General features: G+C 42.3%; 1 protein-coding gene across 2 annotated transcripts in view; it reads right to left on the reverse strand.

Moving 5' to 3' along the window:
- LOC121554377 (Kv channel-interacting protein 4) overlaps positions 1–21393 on the reverse strand; it is a 285233-nt gene that overhangs the window by 213736 nt on the left and 50104 nt on the right. Inside the window, exon 1 of one of the 2 annotated variants that reach the window (XM_041867934.2) lies at positions 2031–2640. The exons of the other annotated variant lie outside the window; for it this stretch is intronic. Within the exon in view, the coding sequence (XP_041723868.1) occupies positions 2031–2118 (88 nt within the window). The 5' untranslated portion in view covers positions 2119–2640. Of the gene's footprint in view, positions 1–2030; positions 2641–21393 lie in introns of those variants that run through there. 2 annotated transcript variants of the gene reach the window in all.

Below are 21393 nucleotides of genomic sequence, written 5' to 3' on the forward strand. Positions count from 1 at the left end.
TAGTGGTTCCTTTGCAGCAATTTGACCATGAAGGCCTGATTCACGCAGTCTCCTCTGAACAGTTGATGTTGAGATGTGTCTGTTACTTGAACTCTGTGAAGCATTTATTTGGGCTGCAATCTGAGGCGCAGTTAACTCTAATTAACTTATCCTCTGCAGCAGAAGTAACTCTGGGTCTTCCATTCCTGTGGCGGTCCTCATGAGAGCCAGTTTCATCATAGCGCTTTATGGTTTTTGCGACTGCACTTGAAGAAACTTTAAAAGTTCTTGACATTTTCCAGATTGACTGACCATGTCTTAAAGTAATGATGGACTGTCGTTTCTCTTTGCTTATTTGAGCTGTTCTTGCCATAATATGGACTTGGTCTTTTACCAAATAGGGCCATCTTCTGTATACCACCCCTACGTTGTCACAACACAACTGATTGGCTCAAACGCATTAAGAACGAAATAAATTCCACAAATTAACTTTTAAGAACGCACACTTGTTAATTGAAATGCATTCCAGGTGACTACCTCATGAAGCTGGTTGAGAGAATGCCAAGAGTGTGCAAAGCTGTCATCAAGACAAAGGGTGGCTATTTGAAGAATCTCAAATATAAAATATATTTTGAACACTTTTTTGGTTACTACATGATTCCATATGTGTTATTTCATAGTTTTGATGTCTTCACTATTATTCTACAATGTAGAAAATAGTAAAAATTAAGAAAAGCCCTTGAATGAGTAGGTGTTTTAAAACTTTTGAACGGTAGTGTATATATGTATGTTATATAAATACAGTATGCATACAGTATCTATAGAACATGTTCTCCCCACATGCTACTATAAGTAACCTTTGTTCTGTATTGAACGTAATCTGGTGTAATCCAATATGTAATCTTATTCAATCTCATTTGTTCATTATCAGTCCCATCACCAAAGATCAGACGTGGGAGTTAAGGTGGTTCTGAAGTTACAATAAATCTGTTAATATAAGTGTACTTGGGATGACAGTTTTACAATGATACCTAAATCATGCACATAAATCATGCAAACAAGGCAGTTAATATAGGAATTATTTTAGATTTATGCTAATTTTTCTGATGCAGTATGGCTGTATAGTTTCCCTGTCAAGAGGTTAGCTGAGGAGCAAGCAACACATTGATCAAGGTAACTTTGCCACTTGATTGATATATTCACTGAATTAAACTTCAGTCATTTTTGATGACCAAGAATACGCTTTATCCATGAATACACTGAAACCAACAGCATTACGAATTCATGAGAGTAAATGTACAGGAAGCTGATTCGTTTATAACCTTAAACATAAAATATACTGCATATAATGTAAAATGCAGTATTCTATAAATCAATTGTGGCCAGGTATGAAAGAATATTGGGTTGTCAGCCATAATGATTCTCAGATTGATCTACGACAAAACCATAAAATACAACACATAATGGTCTTCTTTGATGAAGCTGTTTAAATGGTTCTCAGTTACTACATCACATTTTGTGCAGTGTAGCTCAGGCACGCTGGAAGGGTTGTACACAACTAGCGATCAGTGGCATATATTCAGGCACCTGTCCAAGGAAGAGATCATCTATTTTTCAGTCCCTCCCCCTCGCCTCCTTACCCATCTCTCTTTTCTTTTCACTCGCTCTGACACACACACACCCAATGACCTGGTGCATGTAATAAAGCACACTCCAACTCTGGTATTTTTCACTGTCCTCTAACTTGGCCTAGAGTCATGACTGTATAAATGAGCTAGACACCAAAAGGCATGGCAAGCACTAAAGTGTGATAGCTCTGAGTGGCAGTTTTATGCTTCTGTGGAAGCTGTTGCTCTACTTTGCACCGTGAAGCAAAGTGACCATAATTTAACATGTTTAGGAGCAGCTTCCAAGAGTACGACAACTTAACTTCAGAGATTACAACTGTTAGACTACAACCCATCTCAGCAGGACTGAAAGCAAAATAGTTAATGTACACACAAAACACAGTAGAAGACAAGCGATGGCACAAAGCCCCTCAGAAACTTTACCTGCATGAAGCGTGCCCGTGACGAGTCTATACAGGTACTGAGCGAACTTGAACATCTCCCTCTTGCACCTCTTCCTGCAGCTGCTCATGTTGGCGTCGGGGGTCGCGAGGGGAATGGGGAATCTTCTTCAGGGTGTAATCCTTCTTGGTCCTCTCTCCAGGCTCTCCTCTTCTGTCCTCCAGTCCACTGTGTGGCTACGTTCCTCTGGTGTAAGTGTGTAAGTGTGAGAGTGGTGGTGGTGGCGGGAGCGCTTTGTGGAGAGCACCCCGGGGCTGCGCTTAATGTGACGCCTCTCTCAGGGCTTCTCCGGCGCCTAGGCTCCGATCACCAGTGGGACGCTGCGCAGTGAGCGCTCTGTCAGGGCCATTAATATTTCCTCACTGGCAGTTTACCTCTGGGTCCCCACGGGGCTGCTCTGCATCACTTGCACGCCCTCTTTTTCTCTGTAAAGTGACCCTCCTTCCTCAATTTCTCTCCCTCTCACTGAAGCTTATTTTACAAGAGGCTATTCTCTCTCCACCCTTCTCTTTTCTTCCCTGTATAGTAGCTTTCCACCTCTTACTTTGTCTGTACAGTGGCTCTCCACCTCTCTCCCTCTTGCTCCCGTACTACGCCGGCTGCTTACTCTACTCAGCACCATCTGTGGATGTTTTGCCCTCGACGACTGTTACCAAGAGGGAGGGGCCTGTTTGGCCCTAGGGAGGAGGAGCGATAGAGCAAAAGGAGGAGAGAAGGAAAGAAGGGGAAAGTAGTAGGGGGAAAGTGTCTAACTCAATGAATCAGCAATGGCCGCAGATTACGGGCCTGTCACGACATCAATCTGCACTATCACCGTGACTGACAGTGATAATGCAATTTTCTTCCAATGAATTAGGCTCTAGCATTTGAACCATTTTGGCTATACGCTATTATGACCACATTCCTGAAAGTGAAGACTCGAGCATGGATGTGCCTTCTGTTCCCAGCCTATGATGATCACAGGCCGCGTTAGAAGGGAGTGTCACAAAAACCGCTATTTAGCCCCCATAACATTTTTGCCCCGTCATAGCCCTTTTAAGGATAGACTTTCCACTCCCTATGTAATGTTGCTCTTGTGACTGACTGGGTTCGAACTAGGTCTCCTGCATGTCACAAGACTGTTAGCCCACTTACACTGAACAAAAATATAAATCGCAACATGCAACAATTTCAAAGATTTTACTGAGTTACAGTTCAGAATATCATTAGGTCATTTTTTTATTTTTACCTTTATTTAACCAGGTAAGCCAGTTGAGAACAAGTTCTCATTTACAACTGCGACCTGGCCAAGATAAAGCAAAGCAGTGCGATAAAAACAACAGAGTTACATATGGAATAAACAAAACGTACAGTCAATAACACAATAGAAAATCTATATACAGTGTGTGCAAATGTAGTAAGTTATGGAGGTAAGGCAATAAATAGCACATAATACTAAATTGTAATTATTTTGCACTAACACTGAAGTGATAGATGTGCAGAAGATGATGTGAAATTGAGATACTGGGGTGCAAATGAGCAAAATAAATAATGTAAATAACAATATGGGGATGAGGTAGTTGGGTGGGCTAATTACAGATGGGCTGTGTACAGGTGCAGTGATCGGTAAGCTGCTCTGACAACTGATGCTTAAAGTTAGTGAGGGAGATAAGTGTCTCCAGCTTCAGAGATTTTTGCAGTTTGTTCCAGTCATTTGCAGCAGAGAACTGGAAGGAATGGCGGCCAAAGGAGGTGTTGGCTTTGGGGATGACCAGTGAGATCTACTTGCTGGAACGCATACTACGGGTGGGTGTTGCTATGGTGATCAATGAGCTAAGATAAGGCGGGGATTTGCCTAGAAGTGATATATAGATGACCTGGAGCCAGTGGGTTTGGCGACGAATATGTATTGAGGGCCAGCCAACGAGAGCGTACAGGTCACAATGGTGGGTAGTATATGGGGCTTTGGTGACAAAACGGATGGCACTGTGATAGACTACATCCAATTTGCTGAGTAGTGTTGGAAGTCCAGGATCGGTAGGATAGTCAGTTTTACGAGGGTATGCTTAGCAGCATGAGTGAAGGAGGCTTTGTTGCAAAATAGTAAGCCGATTCTAGATTTAACTTTGGATTGGAGATGCTTAATGTGAGTCTGGAAGGAGAGTTTACAGTCTAACCAGACACTTAGAATATGTGGACAACTACAAATACCTAAGTCAGACCCGCCGAGAGTAGTGATTCTAGTCGGGCGGGCGGGTGCTAGCAGCGTTCGATTGAAGAGCATGCATTTAGGTTTTACTAGCGCTTAGGAGCAGTTGGAGGCCACGGAAGGAGTGTTGTATGGCATTGAAGCTCGTTTGGAGGTTTGTTAACACAGTGTCCAATGAAGGGCCAGATGTATACAAAATGGTGTTGTCTGCGTAGACGTGGATCTGAGAGTCACCAGCAACAAGAGCGACATTGATATACACAGAGAATAGAGTCGGCCTGAGAATTGAACCCTGTGGCACCCCAATAGAGACTGCCAGAGGTCCAGACAACAGGCCCTCCGATTTGACACATTGAACTCTATCTGAGAAGTAGTTGGTGAACCAGGCGAGGCAGTCATTTGAGAAACCAAGGCTATTTAGTTTGCCAATAAGAATGCAGTGATTGACAGAGTCGAAAGCCTTGGCCAGGTCGATAAAGACGGCTGCACAGTACTGTCTTTTATCGATCGCGGTTATTATATCGTTTAGGACCTTGAGCGTGGCTGAGGTGCACCTATGACAAGCTCGGAACCAGATTGCATAGCGGAGAAGGTACGGTGGGATTCGAAATGATCGGTGATCTGTTTGTTAACTTGGCTTTCAAATACTTTCGAAAGGCAGGGCAGGATGGATATAGGTCTGTAACAGTTTGGATCTAGAGTGTCACCCCCTTTGAAGAGGGGGATGACTGCGGCAGCTTTCCAATCTCTGGGGATCTCAGACGATACGAAAGAGGTTGAACAGGCTAGTAATAGGGGTTGCGACAACTTCGGCGGCTAATTTCAGAAAGAAAGGGTCCAGATTGTCTAGCCCAGCTGATTTGTAGGGGTCCAGATTTTGCAGCTCTTTCAGGACATCGGCTATCTGAATTTGGGTGATGGAGAAGTGTGGGGGGGGCATGGGCAAGTTGCAGCGGAGGGTGCAGAGCTGGTGGCCGGGATAGGGGTAGCCAGGTGGAAAGCATGGCCAGCCGTAGCAAAATGCTTACTGAAATTCTCAATTATCGTAGATTTATCGGTGGTGACAGTGTTTCCTAGCCTCAATGCAGTGGGTAGCTGGGAGGAGGTGCTCTTATTCTCCATGGACTTCACAGTGTCCCAAAACCTTTTGGAGTTAGTGTTACAGGATGCACATTTCTGTTTGAAAAAGCTAGCTTTTGCTTTCCTAACTGATTGTGTATATTGATTCCTGACTTCCCTGAAAAGTTGCATATCGCGGGGGCTGTTCGATACTAATGCAGTACGCCACAGGATGTTTTGTGCTGGTCAAGGGCAGTCAAGTCTGGGGTGAACCAGGGGCTATATCTGTTCTTAGTTCTGAATTTTTTGAATGGGGCATGCTTATTTAAGATGGAGAGGAAAGCACTTTTGAAGAACATCCAGGCATCCTCTACTGACGGAATGAGGTCAATATCCATCCAGGATACCCGGGCCAGGTCAATTAGAAAGGCCTGCTCGCTGAAGTGTTTTAGGGAGCATTTGACAGTGATGAGGGGTGGTCGTTTGACCGCGGACCCATTACGGACGCAGGCAATGAGGCAGTGATCGCTGAGATCCTGGTTGAAGACAGCGGATGTGTATTTAGAGGGTAAATTAGTCAGGATGATATCTATGAGGGTGCCCATGTTTACGGATTTAGGGTTGTACCTGGTAGGTTCCTTGATAATTTGTGTGAGATTGAGGGCATCTAGTTTAGATTGTAGGACGGCCGGGGTGTTAAGCATATCCCAGTTTAGGTCACCAAGCAGTACGAACTCTGAGGATAGATGGGGGGCAAGCAATTCACATATGGTGTCCGGGGCACAACTGGGGGCTGAGGGGGGTCTGTAGCAAGCGGCAACAGTGATAGACTTATTTCTGGAAAGTACGCTCACTGGACCCACTGACACTCCAACACAGACTACATACGCTCACACACAAAACACAGACTCCATACACATGCTGCTGCTACTCTGTTTATTATCTATCCTGATTGCCTAGTCACTTTTACCCCTACCTACATGTAAATATTACCTCAACTACCTTGCAGCCCTGCACATTGACTCGGTACCAGTACTCCTTGTAATTTATATAGTCTCGTTATTGTTATGTTATTGTGTTTCCATTTCATTTTCAGCAAATGTACTTAACTCAGCATTGTTGGTAAACAGCTCGTAAGTAAGCATTTCACTGTTGTATTCGGCGCATGTGACAAAAAAAATGATTCAATTTTTCATTTATTTGGTGAACCTTCCATGTGATGAGTAGCCTCGTAATTACCAGACTGATTACAGCATGTAGCGAACCATGCATGTAAGCTCGTGGGGTCAGGCCGCTCGCGACGCTATGTGATGCTCAACCTTGGCAGAGACATGTTAGTTTGACTGATGAGGTTCTAACCCAGGTGTCCTGTGCATCGGACAATGCAACTTTCTCAAGGTACTCATCACACGAGCGTGGTCACCGAAACACCTGTTACACTTCAGCCCCCCTTTAAAGAGACCCATCCATGTCACAGGACCAATTACTAGGCTTTACCTCAACAGGCTAACAGTCTTAACCCAGTCGGTCACGTTATCCTTATAATGACTACTCTTACCGGAGACCAGGGGCGGAATAAGACCAAAAATCAGCGATGGCAATTCTAACACACATTATTTTCCTTGAAGCCCCCACACTGGTCCATTCTTTTCCTCCAGGACCTCACACTAGCCCATTCTTTTCCTTGAGGCCCCCATTTGTAGCCAGATGATAATTGTGTGCAAAAAAACCAAGGTAGACAGGCCCACTGGGCTAAAAACGGCAGAAGTCCTGAGTTCGAGTCTCCATATGAGCTGAATCAAGGGGAAACGGTACTCGATAAGCAGGCAGCGTGACATCCTTTGCAATTTTGCTACTGGACTCGGATCGACAGTTGTGCTGGTTCAACCGCTGGGGTCGCTGTGAAGTGAGTTAAGGGGGTTAATGTAGCAGATTGGGATCTATGAATCTCAGTCATGAGCCTGAAGTATCGCTCCTTGCGCAATTGAAGGGCTTTTTTAATAGCACAATGGGTTGAAATGCTTCAGGAGGGCGGTCACCTGTGTATGCGAGGCAGATTTCCTGAGTTTGAGTCTCGGTATGAGCTGAATCAGGGGGAAACGGTACACGTTAAGCAAGCAGCGTGTCATCCTTTACCTACAATTCCTGAACTTATCCCTATAGGCTTTAGCTAAAGTGGGCTAACAGTCTTGTGACATGCAGGAGACCTGGTTCGAACCCAGTCAGTCACAAGAGCAAGATTAAATAGGGAGTGGAAGGGCTATGACTTGGCATTTCAACTATACTCATATGGGGGCAAATTATTAATTTTTTCAGACATTCCCTTCTGACGCAGCCTGTGATCATCATAGAGGGGAACAGAAGGCACGTCCATGCTCCAGAGTCTCAGCTTTCAGGAATTATATAATAGCTATAGCCAAAGCGGTTCAAACGCTAGAGCCAAATTCATAAGAAAATACATTCAACATGCCACATTGGCATCAGAAACTGCCAGAAGCTTCCTTTCACCACAGAGAGCATTTTTTATTTTTCCACTACCTTTCCTGGCTGGCAAAGTACCAGGATGTTTTCTCTGGTTTTGAATCTGAATGAAGAGAACTGAATTTGAAAACTGAATTTGAAAACTGCATCTGAATGCATCTGATAAGTTGAATATATGAAACATTGATTACTTCAAATGGTTTGTAAACTTGATACAATGAATGCATTATCTACCATATTGAAACAACATATAAAATGTTGAATTTGAATATTCAAATAAATATACATTTTATTTTAAAAAGGGAATGCAATATTAATTCAATTCAGTTTCAAATCATGAAATACATGTTCAATTTATGAATTCAATGATTGAATTTGCACATTAAACATTCAAATATATTACATTCAAATTCTATATCCTAATACAAAATCATAAAATTAAAATGCAATCTGCTTGCACTGAAATCGCTTCATACCATGCCACGGTTCCCCTAGTCAAAAGATAGTCGTTAACTCAAACCCCCATCAACTCAGTCTATCATCTCCCATGCCACGCCATCAATTTTAAAAACCATCCCTTTCCAGTGGTATTATTTATAAGATAATAAGGTGGGTGCTAACATTTGTCCTGTCACCACATGTACAAATGAATTTGTGAATTGGAAATTTGATATTTTGCATATTCCCCCCACCCGAGACACCTTCTGAGAGTGGGGTCAGAGCCAGGGATCAGTCATTAGGGTTAAGTGCCTTGCTCAAGGGCACAGACAGGTTTTTCACCTAGTCGGCTCAGAGATTTGAACCAGCAACCTTACGGTTACTGGCCCAACGTTCCTAAACGCTAGGCTACCTGCTGTCCCATGGATAGTCTAGGTACTGTGAGGCCTAGCATGTGATTGATCATTCATTATTCGTCTGACTAACATGGGGCGGCTGGCGCTTTCAGGTATGAAATGAGATGGCTGAAACCTACTGTGAACTGAGGCTATTGTTCCATAGGTCATTCTGTGCATACGTAGCAGGCAGGCCTATTTTGGGAATGTCTGCAAGTGCCGCTGTCGTCTGAGGATTCCGACCTCTGCTTTCGCAGGCGCGTGACTGAAGTATTGTTTTAGGGTAGAGATGAGAAGCACAGGGACTGTTTCCTACTTAGAAAATTGTTTGAACAAATTGTAGACATCCTTTGTGTCAAAACCTAAAGTTGTGGATTATATTCACACTGTTGGTTAAAGTTAAGAATTAGAGTCTCCAATAAGCACAAAATTAAAGCAAAATGTAAGAAAACAGGCCCGGGGGGTGTGGTATATGGCCAATATACCACAGCTAATGGCTGTTCTTCCTGGACACAGCCCTTATCCGAGGTATATTGGCCATATACCACAAACCCCGAGGTGCCTTATTGCTATTATAAACAGGTTACCAACGTAATTAGAACAGTAAACAAGTATTTTTGCATCATACCGGCTTTCAGCCAAATCAGAATCCAGGAGCCAAACTACCCGGATTATAGTATGCCATAAGGAAGGACAACTTTAGCATGTCTAATACAGTACATTTAGCACCACTAGTGCCATACAAGGCTTCAAATAGTTAGAATAAAATAAGGCTAATCAATCAATGTGCCGTGTCAGCTCATTGTTTACTTTCAGTTTTCTTGTAAAATAAAATAGACAAAACACATTGGAGTCCAGACATGGGGGGGGACACTAACGTCAGCTTGAAACTCAGCAAAAGTCTCAGCAAAAAATAACACCACCCTTTCTCGGTAACTTCTGTTCCACCCGCTCAAGAGTCCACGTCCAAGGTATGCAGGCCTATTCAGGCATGTTCAATAGAGGGTCATTTCAATCAGTGTAGAGACATTACGAAGGCAGGTGTGCTGTATTTTACTCTAAGACTGCACCATTTAACCAAGGGAGAATTTGGGTTGATAATCTGTGCAGCTCCGTCACCTCTCACCCAGCCCCTGGATTCCAATTCCAGTCGTGTTTCTGATAAACAACAGGGGCCCTTTAAAAGTCTACAACCAATTCCCTCGCAGTTGTGATTCACTGCAGTTATGCTGGGGTATTTTAAGGACAGTCCATTGTGTCGATGCTTCAAGTGGCATGAGGACAATGGCGTTCTCTGGCCTATATCTGACAATACAGAGTGAAATAGTGGCTCCTTTCACACAAGCCTCAGCCAATTTGAAACACTGGCAAAATAACACCAACTAGTGTACACAACAATATATTTCAACTGTAGCGTTCTAGAAACTGCAATCTCTCATCTTTGACCAGACGCACAAGTAACGTTTTTCATAGATCACTAAATTAGCATCTCCTGTTCCTCAATACAAATGTATACGACACATGACCATCACATTCCAAGCCCATATATGTACCGTCGGCTCCCTCAAGACCAGGCATGTTTGCCTTAATGGAAGTTGCTCCTGTAATGACGATAACTCACATTAGCAAGTGTGGAACATGCCTTCTTGGAAGCCCTGCCGATGTCATGGGATGTTTACAGTGAGGCTAGATTATGGATTAGGCAGCTTCTGTTTTGGTACTAGTATTCCAAATAGGATTATGTCAGAACACAACCTTTGAAAAACATATTTCAGGAATTTTAAGTTTCTGTTAAGATCCATAATGCTGCAATTGCTGAATGACTTTCTATAAATTAGGCTAATATTGTATTGTCTCTTGCCAAGTTTTGCCATATGCCGAACCTCCTACTCTATGCTAGAAAGCAGGCCCACTCAACAGTTTCAGTCCACCAGCAGCAAACGTTGAGCAGACTGCCTTTTTTCAGACACTCTCTCCTCCCTAACGCCCTTGAACCTATTGGAGGGGATTGGTGTCTGAAGCACGGCCTGGTTTCAACCATCCTCAGTAGAGATAGAACCTAGCGGGCTGTAGACCTGGTGCGGTCTGTTGCTGAAATATGAACGCCCTAACCTAGTAGGCACCTGTAACCTGACAGACTGACCCACAGGTTCTGCCAAGGGAACACTAAACATCACTGCATGCTGAAGAAAATGAGGAAGAGGAGAGAGGTATAATGTGTGAGGGTGGGTTGAAGAGAAAGGTGTGAAGGAGTGTGAAGGATAGAGAACTACTAACAAAGCAAAAGAGAAAAATACTTTTCCAATGCATTACCTCTGTTCAACCAAAACAAACCTTCAAAAACTTTTGGAAACAGTTTGAATGTGTTTCCTTTCGCAATTCAACTGGATTGAATTGCACTTTCTAGTTTTTCTCAATAAAAGCATCCACTGAATTGACTGTGACATGTTAAATTGCCCAATCCCATGTATAGAAATAAATCCCAGTGGCTCACAGAAACTTTTGTTTGATAGTTTTAGACCGGTGGAACGGGAACTTTGACATTTAGCCTTCTGGCAATGAGGACAATGTGGAGGTGACCTCCATTCTGATATGTTGACAGGTGTATTGATGCTGAAAACAATGGAAGGCAGCGCCTGGGGAGAGATGGTGACTATCGCCACTGAGGCATAGCGTTGATTTCACCCTTTGAAAACTGCTCTAGACCCAAATAGAATGCCTTTTCAATAAAATTAAAAACATTACTACATGATTCCATATGTGTTATTTCATAGTTCTGATGTCTTCACTATTATTCTACAATGTCGAAAATATAAAAAAATAAAGCAAAACTCTTGAATGAGTAGGTGTTTTAAAACTTTTGACCGGTAGTGTAGAACTAGATCATTATGTCAAACTGAGGGTAAATTACAAGTTCAACTCGATACAACAACAAATGTGAATGCATCTGAAAGATCCAGCATAACTGAATTGAAAAGGCTAACATATGTCGACCTTGACTACAACTCCAATTTCACACTTGCTTTTTACAGGAGCAAATCCACAGAGACATGAGGCTGAACAAATACCGCTTTGCAGTGGATTTGAAAAGTATGAGGAGAAATGACTGGAAATAATAGTGATAGACTCTGGGATGATGTAGTCATTTTCAGATAATACAGTACGCCTGGGCTCTCTGCCCAGACACGCTTACTGAGAGCACAATTTCATCAGCCTCAAACAGTGAAAGGTAATATGATGTATCATCGCCAAATGTGCACAGTGACATTAAAATGGGAAATCCTTGCTGTGGAAAGAGAAACAATCGCAGACAAGTTCCTGAAAAGTGCCTCTGCAGAAATGAGTCGGGCCATGCAAGATTTATTTAAACTTCCCAAAATACTATGAGTCCTTTTAAAAGTTCATTCACAACTGAAAAATCACAGAACACTAATGTAAACATACGGTGAAATTTCACAATTGACTAAACTGAACAAAAATATAAACGCGTAAAGTGTTGGTCCCGAGTGTATCTATCCCACCACTCTGCATCCTACAGAAGTACGCCTCACAAAAAGGACAGCTTGAAATGCAGCAAATTAAGATGAGAATTTTGATAACAATGTGCTCATACTGTAGGCTGTAGTTGCTTTAACGGAATAGCCTGAAATCTTTGTTTCTGCTTAGATTTAGTCAAGAGGCATAGGCCAAGTGTTTTTTTATGTATTCATTCGGGTTCAGTGTGGACCGAACCGAGGTCCCTGTACCGAACGGTTCAGTACGAATACGTGTACCGTTACACCACCATCAGCAAAACATTTTTTTATTGGTAAGTTAGTCTAGCCTGCTATCTGAAATTGTAGTAATCATGGTTGAATGACCGACCGGGGGCCCCCATTGATTTTGTTAGTCACTCTCACTCAGATACTGTATCATATTAAAAAGTGAAAACTTCTCTCCACCCTATGGCAAAATGTGTAGAATTGAATGAATTTAGCTTTAACTTTTTTTTTTTACTCTGCTACTAAATAGTTTCGCTGGCAAGGTGGGGGGGAAACACAACAACATTTTGCTTAGGGCCCCCAACAATCTAGGGCCGGCTCTGACTGCATGTGCGGGTATGATGTGGGTACGCAGACCTGTGAGCCAATGCAGCACCTCATGATGAGTTCAGATTGTGGCTCCCACCCCATCAAAGTTGCCCATCCCTGGTCTAGGCCTACTGATATATAAATTATTTGATATATTTTATAGATATATATTCTGCTGCAGAGCAGATAGAACTGCAGAGAGTATTTCTAATTTCAAGTTGGTCCAAGTCCTCTCTCTCTGAGTGAACTCAAAAGCCAGGGCATGGATAAATCACCTGCAGCTTTTTCTCATTCGCTACCATTCAAAGCCCTGGAAAGCTGACAAGTTTCTGAGAAGTGCTGAAAACTGATCAGCAACGACTTTCATACAAAGTAGCCAACTCTGGTCACCTCATACAGTATCTTTCATTTGAACCAAAGCGCACTGCTCAGTTGTGTGACTCAGTTGGTAGAATAAGGCGCTTGAAACAGTAATTGAAACTTACATTTTATACAGAAATACAGAAAAAGTAATACATAGTCTAGAAATCAACTATAAACATCAGTGGCTCGAGCCTGAACATCATTACTTCAAAAGACAGCCCAAGGCTATAAAGCCTGCTACGGTAACCTTTGAGGATAAATAGACCATACTGATGTGGTCATCAAGGCAGAGGACAGATCAATATTTGAGTTCATGGAAAAAGACCCAACAACGCCCTTGCCTTAGAGGGACCCTTACTAGCATTGGTTATCGATGATAAATACCCCCAAAAACCATGGTAAGTAATGACGTTTCTGCTCTTAACTTAGTGGAACGAGATCACATTCTCTAAATTAGCGAGGTGATTGAGCTCTGGTCAAAGTAAAGTGGGTTCAACGATCAGGTTTGGCTCAGCTCAATGCTCAAACGATTCAAACCCATTAAGGATAGACGACTTATCAATGTACAGTGATATCACCCACCACCAAGCCATGCATGGGGATGAGAGTGCTTTAAAGGAAACATGGTTTATTTTTTCTGAAAAGTAGAGGGCTGTTTGAAGAACAAAAGAAAAAAAAGTGTAGCCCAAAACTAAAAAGAACATAATTTTCCATCATTGCACTGGTTTATATTCCACTATTATTATCAAATGAAGTGCCAAGTTTCACAATTAAACATTGATGGATCAGAGAGCCAAGCCTTTAAGTTTAATTATTAATGCTGTCAGCAACGGGTGTGGTTGAAATAGCCGAATCCACTAATTTGAAGGGGTGTCCACATTCTTATGTATATACACACACACACACACACACACACACACACACAGAACAAAAATATAAATGCAACATGCAACAATTTCAAAGCGTTTACGGAGTTACAGTTCATAAGGAAATCAGCCCATTTAAATAAATAAATTAGGCCCTAATCTATGGATTTCACATGACTGGGAATACAGATATGCATCTGTTGGTCACAGATACAGTACCTTAAAAAATGGTAGGGGCGCGGATCAGGAAACCAGTCAGTATCTGGTGTGACCACAATTTGCCTCATGCAGTGTGACATCTCCTTCGCATAGTTGATCAGGCTGTTGATTGTGGCCTATGGAATGTTGACCCATTCCTCTTCAATGGCTGTGTAATGTTGCTGGACATTGGCGGGAACTGGAACACGCTTTCATACGCGTCGATCCAAAGCATTCCAAAAATTCTCAATGGGTGACATGGTCTGGTGAGTATGCAGGCCATGGAAGAACTGGGACATTTTCAGCTTCCAGGAATTGTGTACAGATCCTTGCAACATCCGTGCATTATCATGCTGAAACATGAGGTGATGGCGGTGGATGAATGTTACCACAATGGGCCTCAGGATCTCATCATGGTATCTCTGTGCATTCAAATTGGCATCGATAAAATGCAATTGTGTTTGTTGTCTGCAGCTTATGCCTGCCCATACAATAACCCCACCGCCACCATGGGGCACTGTTCACAATGTTGACATCAGCAAACCGCATGAGGCAAATGGTGGTCACACCAGATACTGACTGGTTTTCTGATCCACGCCCATAACTTTTTTGTTAAGTTAACTGTGACCAGCAGAGGAATATCTGTATTTTCAGTTATGTGAAATTCATAGATTTGGGCTTAATGAATTTATATCAATTGACCGATTTTCTTATATGAACTGTAACTCAGTAAAATCTTTGAAATTGTTGCGTTTATATTTTTGTTCAGTGTAGCTGTTATCCCTTGTCATAGCAGTTGACAACGTGTAACTTTCACTTGCTTGACACACTGATATACCTTTGTTTGGTTGTAGTGCGTAAGTCTCCAGTTTTGTCATTAGTGTCCCAGTCATATTGTCATTCTTCAGCACGGTTGCAACGGCTGTGCAGGTGCCATATTTTGAACAGAGGGAGGGAGCTCCCATCTCACTTTGTTCATGGTGCCGGCCAGACTTGTTTTCTTTGCTAGGAACTTGTTTGCCAATGACAGTGAAATTGTCCAAGGTGACATTTATTCCCTTGCCAACCTAAGGTTCCACAAGCCTCATCACCACATTCTCCGAAACACATATTGAAAGCCGTTCAGCATGTACAATTACGCACGCTCTCACTGTGTAGCCTATTCCAAGTATGCCAGAGTAGACTGATAAGACTGCTTTGATTCGGTGGACTGATATAGGGATAATTAGAGTGGATCAATAGAATAGCCCACCCTGTTCTTCATTCACAATTGTCGATAACATTAGGCATCGTTCGCTTCCCCTAGCTCATCAACTCACCCATTCTTCCTATCATACTTTACTTATTTTATTTAATCTATTGTGTGTGTGAAATTTGTTTCAGTATAGTTTAGGTTCAGTTTCGAGTCAATTATCTGGGTGATTATCAGCTAGACACTGCTCTGTCAACTGTCAGAAGGAGGAGTGGAGCAGGCCCTACTGTCGGGAGGGGCAACGGGGGAAAACCCTTTTTTTTTTTAAATAGCATGCCCTCCTAAAACTGGTTATAATTCCAGTTCTGTTTGTGATATTAAGATTCTAACACCAACAATAATTTTGCCTTATTTAGGAAAGGTCAAGGACAGAGCGGGGCATGACTTTAAAACATGGCTGAGTAATAAAAACAAAAACCATGAGCAGTCAAAATGACTGCTTTAGCAGTTCTAGTGTTACTAGACCAATAAGAGAGTTGCAAACCTCTCTGCCAATAACTGCACATTATCAGTTTTCCCCTCCCCAGACAGTCTTAGCTAAATTCTTGCTTGAGAAATTGCCCTTTGCTAAGAAGCTTGTTTATTTTTGACCATTTTAATTTAAAACAAATCACAGTAAGGTACTTAATTGTTACCAAGAAAAGATTTGATAGTGAGATAAAAACAACTATTGGACCATCAAGTTCCCAACTTGTTGTAATTCACGCCTTATTTGTCCAATTCTAAAACCAAAATAACATTGAAGAGAACATAAACGTTACACTTTTTTAAAGGTGTCCCATCTCTATACTGTAGGTGTTCACAAGGCCATAAAACCCTATGTGACAAACATGCCATTCCAACAATAACGGAGCCCATAAGAGAAAATTACATCAATACATCCATACACTCTGAGCAGATCGTTCACCTTCATGTGACATATCATTCATTATAGTGTGGCTTTAACCCCCTACACTCCACAACCCCTGGGGCGTGCTGCTATGGGTAAGGGGCAAAAACTCAAAATTAAACATTTCCAGAGACCGAAGCGATAAAAAGAAAGAGCCCATCAAACAGTCTTGGGAAGGAGAGCTGTTGGGCCGCGGTGGCTCAGAAGGTAACAAAAGAAACGCTGAGCTTAAGGCAGAACGGTGTTATCAGTGAGTTGGAGTTTAATGCACTGAGCCATTTCAGAAATGAGCCAGGGTTAGTATCCTCCCAGTGCGCTAAACTGCTATGACATCAGTGTGCTAATGTTAGCTCTCCTGCTCCCTTGGGGCATTGAGGAGAAGGCATATGGTGTGCATCCTTGTGTTCATTTGAATTTGGGATGGTTCTGTATCCACTCAAGGATTTGACAGTGTGTCGACCTATAACTAGGCAATACTGAACCATATGGATGATCATCTGAATTAAGTGCCAGAGCAATATGATACTCCAGGTATTATTTTATATGCGTTTGGCATGAAGGGAAGGGTATTTGATTTGAACATATGGCAGCTGACATGATGTATATGGAATATTTCTAATGCTTGTCTGCCGTCAGTGGTCTTTTTGTAGGGATGTGCATCTTTCCCTTTCCAGACGATTCGATACGTATCTAGATACCTGGGCTCTGATTCGATACAGGAACGATATGTTTAAGTTTGAAACAATTCGGTGCAATTCAGTTTGATTAAAGGAACGAATTGAATCTAAATTAAAATCTGCTGCTGATGGATCTCATGAGCTGGGCCTCTGAGCTGGATCTTTCTGAGCCAACAGCCTGGTGCAGGTCTACAATTTTGTTTCTGTTGTCCTTTGACAGCTCTTTGGTCTTGGCCATAGTGAAGTTTGGAGTGTGACTGTTTGAGGTTGTGGACAGGTGTCTTTTATACTGATAACAAGTTCAAACAGGTGCCATTAATACAGGTAACGAGTGGAGGACAGAGGAGCCTCTTAAAGAAGTTACAGGTCTGTGAGAGCCAGAAATCTTGCTTGTTTGTAGGTGACCAAATACTTATTTTCCACCATAATTTGCAAATAAATTCATAAAAAATCCTACAATGAGATTTTCTGGATTTATTTTCCTCAATTTGTCTGTCATAGATGACGTGTACCTATGATGAAAATTACAGGCCTCTCATCTTTTTAAGTGGGAGAACGTGCACAATTGGTGGCTGACTAAATACTTTTTTCCCTACTGTAAGCAGCTTGGTTTGAAGAAATCAACTGTGGGAGCAATTATTAGGAAATGGAAGACATACAAGGCCACTGATAATCTCCCTCGATCTGGGGCTCCACGCAAGATCTCACCCCGTGGGGTCAAAATGATCACAAGAACGGTGAGCAAAAATCCCAGAACCACACAGGGGGACCTAGTGAATGACCTGCAGAGAGCTGGGACCAAAGTAACAAAGCCTACCATCAGTAACACACTACGCCGCCAGGGACTCAAATCCTGCAGTGCCAGACGTCTCCCCCTGCTTAAGCCAGTACATGTCCAGGCCCGTCTGAAGTTTGCTAGAGTGCATTTGGATGATCCAGAAGAGGATTGGGAGAATGTCATATGGTCAGATGAAACCAAAATAGAACTTTTTGGTAAAAACTAAACTCGTCGTGTTTGGAGAACAAAGAATGCTGAGTTGCATCCAAAGAACACCATACCTACTGTGAAGCATGGGGGTGGAAACATCATGCTTTGGGGCTGTTTTTCTGCAAAGGGACCAGGACGACTGATCTGTGTAAAGGAAATAATTAATGGGGCCATGTATCGTGAGATTTTGAGTGAAAACCTCCTTCCATCAGCAAGGGCATTGAAGTGTGAAAACCTTGTGAAGACTTACAGAAAACATTTGACCTGTGTCATTGCCAACAAAGGGTATATAACAAAGTATTGAGAAACTTTTGTTATTGACCAAATACTTATTTTCCACCATAATTTGCAAATAAATTCATTAAAAATCTTAATGTGATTTTCTTGATTTTTTTCTTTCTCATTTTGTCTGTCATAGTTGACGTGTACCTACGATGAAAATTACAGGCCTCTCTCATCTTTTAAGTGGGAGAACTTGCACAATTGGTGGCTGACTAAATACTTTTTTCCCCCACTGTATAAACACTGTTTTAAGCAAAACTACCGCTGATGGTGAACCTGAACAATCCAAATCGAATGTAAGCCACGATCAGCAGGTACAGGCTGATGACTCGTCTCCGGAGGTAGCTTAGGCTACTTTTATTCTGGTAAAACACACATTTCAACAGCGCATTTGATAAAAATAACCTAGCAAATTACATTGGTTGTCACTAAACTAATAAAGCCTAATATTGCACAAGCCATTTTACAAACACTTGAATGCTGAAGGTGACGCGCAAATGTGCCAGATCAGGAATAGGCCTACCTCTCCTTGGTCAGCGCGTGAAGCTGCGCACAGTTTGACTAGGCTACTGATATTGCCTGGGGTTGTTTGGCATGCAAAATGACTTGTAGATCAATGACTGTCAACACAATTACATGCTTAGTTCAACACTGAAGGAGAGGATGCAGCGGTATTTTCAGAAAGTAGGAAGTAATTTGAGCAACAACAAAAAAAAATAACATTTGAATTGATTTTCTGACCGATGCATGCCACATTTGGATCGGTTTGGGGTCCCCCAGACAGACCCCAAACCAATGCACTCATATCAAACATTTGAACCGGTTGACCAGTGAATCGTTATCCTATCTTTTTGCATTTGCTTTCATGTCTCAGAATCTCCTAGCGCCTTTGCAAATGGTTATATCATCACAGAATATTGATACAATCCTCAGTAGTACAAACTCGCTGATGGGGTACTTAAGATTTATAAAGAAACTTGCAGTCAATAAATCTCTTTATCCTTGTGGGAACAGGGTATATCTGTGTAATTTTGCTTCGGAAATCCTGACGTTTTTTTACATGCGTCTGACGTACTGACGATTTTTATCTCTAATGCAGCACCTGCAGGAGCTATTCTGCAAGAAGAAGAGTTATAACAAAACACAGATAAGTGCAGACTCTGCTTTCTTTGTCCATTTGTGAAGCCCAATGCTGCAAAGAGGCTGTAATGAACAACTCTTATCTTTGGAAACCTTTAGCTCCGGAAAAGTTGTCTGACTCAAAACAAGAGCAGAAAGGACATTTCTCGGCATGGCTCCAGCGTCCACTAGGGAGATAAATGCTTTTTTGTCCTGCCTCTCTTTTTTAATTGGTTGTTTTGTGTGGGGTTGTAGGTCTTTTCGTCTGTTAATGTCCATTGACTCTTCTCTCTGTGTGTGAATCATCGTTGTTTTCCCTGCACTGTCTTTAAAAAATGGGGCCCTTCACCTCTGGCAGGGTATCAGAGACTCCACTTTCCCCCTACTCCCATTTTGCCCACTGATTACGGGCAAGGTCGCCTGCTCAGACCAATCAAATAGGAGCCTTATGTTCAAATGTAGAGATCGCACAGAAGGCAGGAAACCATATAATGCACGGCCATATGTGGGTGTGGTAAATCTGTGGGCTTTAATGTAAAGTGTGTGGCAACTGAAGCCTGATAATGGAAACGTAAGGGCGCTTATGTTTCCAATGTGAATCAATGTGTAGATTTACAGGTGGGGTTCTTGTAATGTCAAGGTAATGAACTATACCTTCAGCCGTGCCACAATAGAGTATGATTATGATTGTGGACAAAATAAGCACACTTACTGTGCAGTATATTTGCTTAGAGGTGACTCAGGTGAGTAAGCGTTGATAGAATCTACAACAACTCATGCCACATGGTTAAGAAGCAAAACTTGCAACTAATGCATTATCATATCAACCTCAGTGGTGAACAATGGTTAGAGGCGCTGGGCCAGTAACCGAAAGGTCGCTTGTTTGAATACCCGAGCTGACAAAGAAAAATTATCTGTCGATATGTCCTAGAGCAAGGCACTTAACCCTAATTTGCACCAGGGGCAGCGTCCTACTATGGCTGAACCTGAAAGGCAACATATTTCACTGGGATTGTAAGGGTGTATGTTACAATGCAACAATTATTTTATTACCATTGTAGACATTATCTGTAACACAATAGACACTTGTCTGAACCACTGCATTCTTAAGCAGGGAGGAGAGTGCCAGCAAAGCAGATGTCTCAAATGTGCACTACATGCTGAGCTACAGCTGCCTAAGAACATCCCAAAGGCCAAAACCCGCTTTAGTTACTGTCCACCGAGCAGTGAGCCTGCCAAATTACACAGAGGTACAGACAGAGGAGAAGCCAAGTCTAGAGCCAGTCAAAAAGTGTATATGGGACAAAATCAGAAATATTTTGAAGAGACTGATATTTCCTCATATGAACCCATCTCTTCTAGACCTTTTTCTAGTGAAGGAGACAGTCCTCAAAACTGCAAAGGGAAAAACAAAAAACCTGAAAGGTCTCAGAGACAGTCGGAATAATGACATCACTGGTGACGACTGTCTCCTAGTCTGCTGGGGCCGACTGACAAACGAGTTAAGGAGCAGACGGAGCGACCAGCTGTAAGAGACACGGAGGGAGAAAGAAGTGAAGGAGAGAAAGAGAAATGGAGAGCAATGAAGACCTCAGAGACGGGGAAAATAATGACGACCATCCCTCCATCTATCTATCACTCTGATGGAGTGAGAGCTCAACGCTCATTTTGTCCAAAGGCCCCCCCGTCTCCTTCCCTTACAATCCCTCAGGCCAGCAAAATCTTTAAACATGATGCTCCTCTTCACACAAAGTATCCCATCCATCTCACTCTCTATGGGGAAGGAAGTAAACATTAGCAGTAGAGTAGGACCTTGGTAATGGACGTGCTAAACAAATTATATCCCATGGGCATACTCTATTCAAAATCGATTACATAAGGAACCAGTTAAACATTGCATTCATCTGTAATGGGCCTAAATCATGTCATTTTCAGCTTTATCTGTTAAACTGAGACTTTTAGAGAGTAAGCCTGAACTGTCTGAACAGACTACAGTCCATGTGTCCGTAGAGTCAGTCTAAAGAGCACTGTCCTAAATCTGGGTCTAAACTAAACTGACCGTCCAGTGGAGGCTATTTAA

This window comes from Coregonus clupeaformis, chromosome 39 (genome assembly GCF_020615455.1).
Source record: "Coregonus clupeaformis isolate EN_2021a chromosome 39, ASM2061545v1, whole genome shotgun sequence".
NCBI classification, from domain to species: Eukaryota; Metazoa; Chordata; class Actinopteri; order Salmoniformes; family Salmonidae; genus Coregonus; species Coregonus clupeaformis.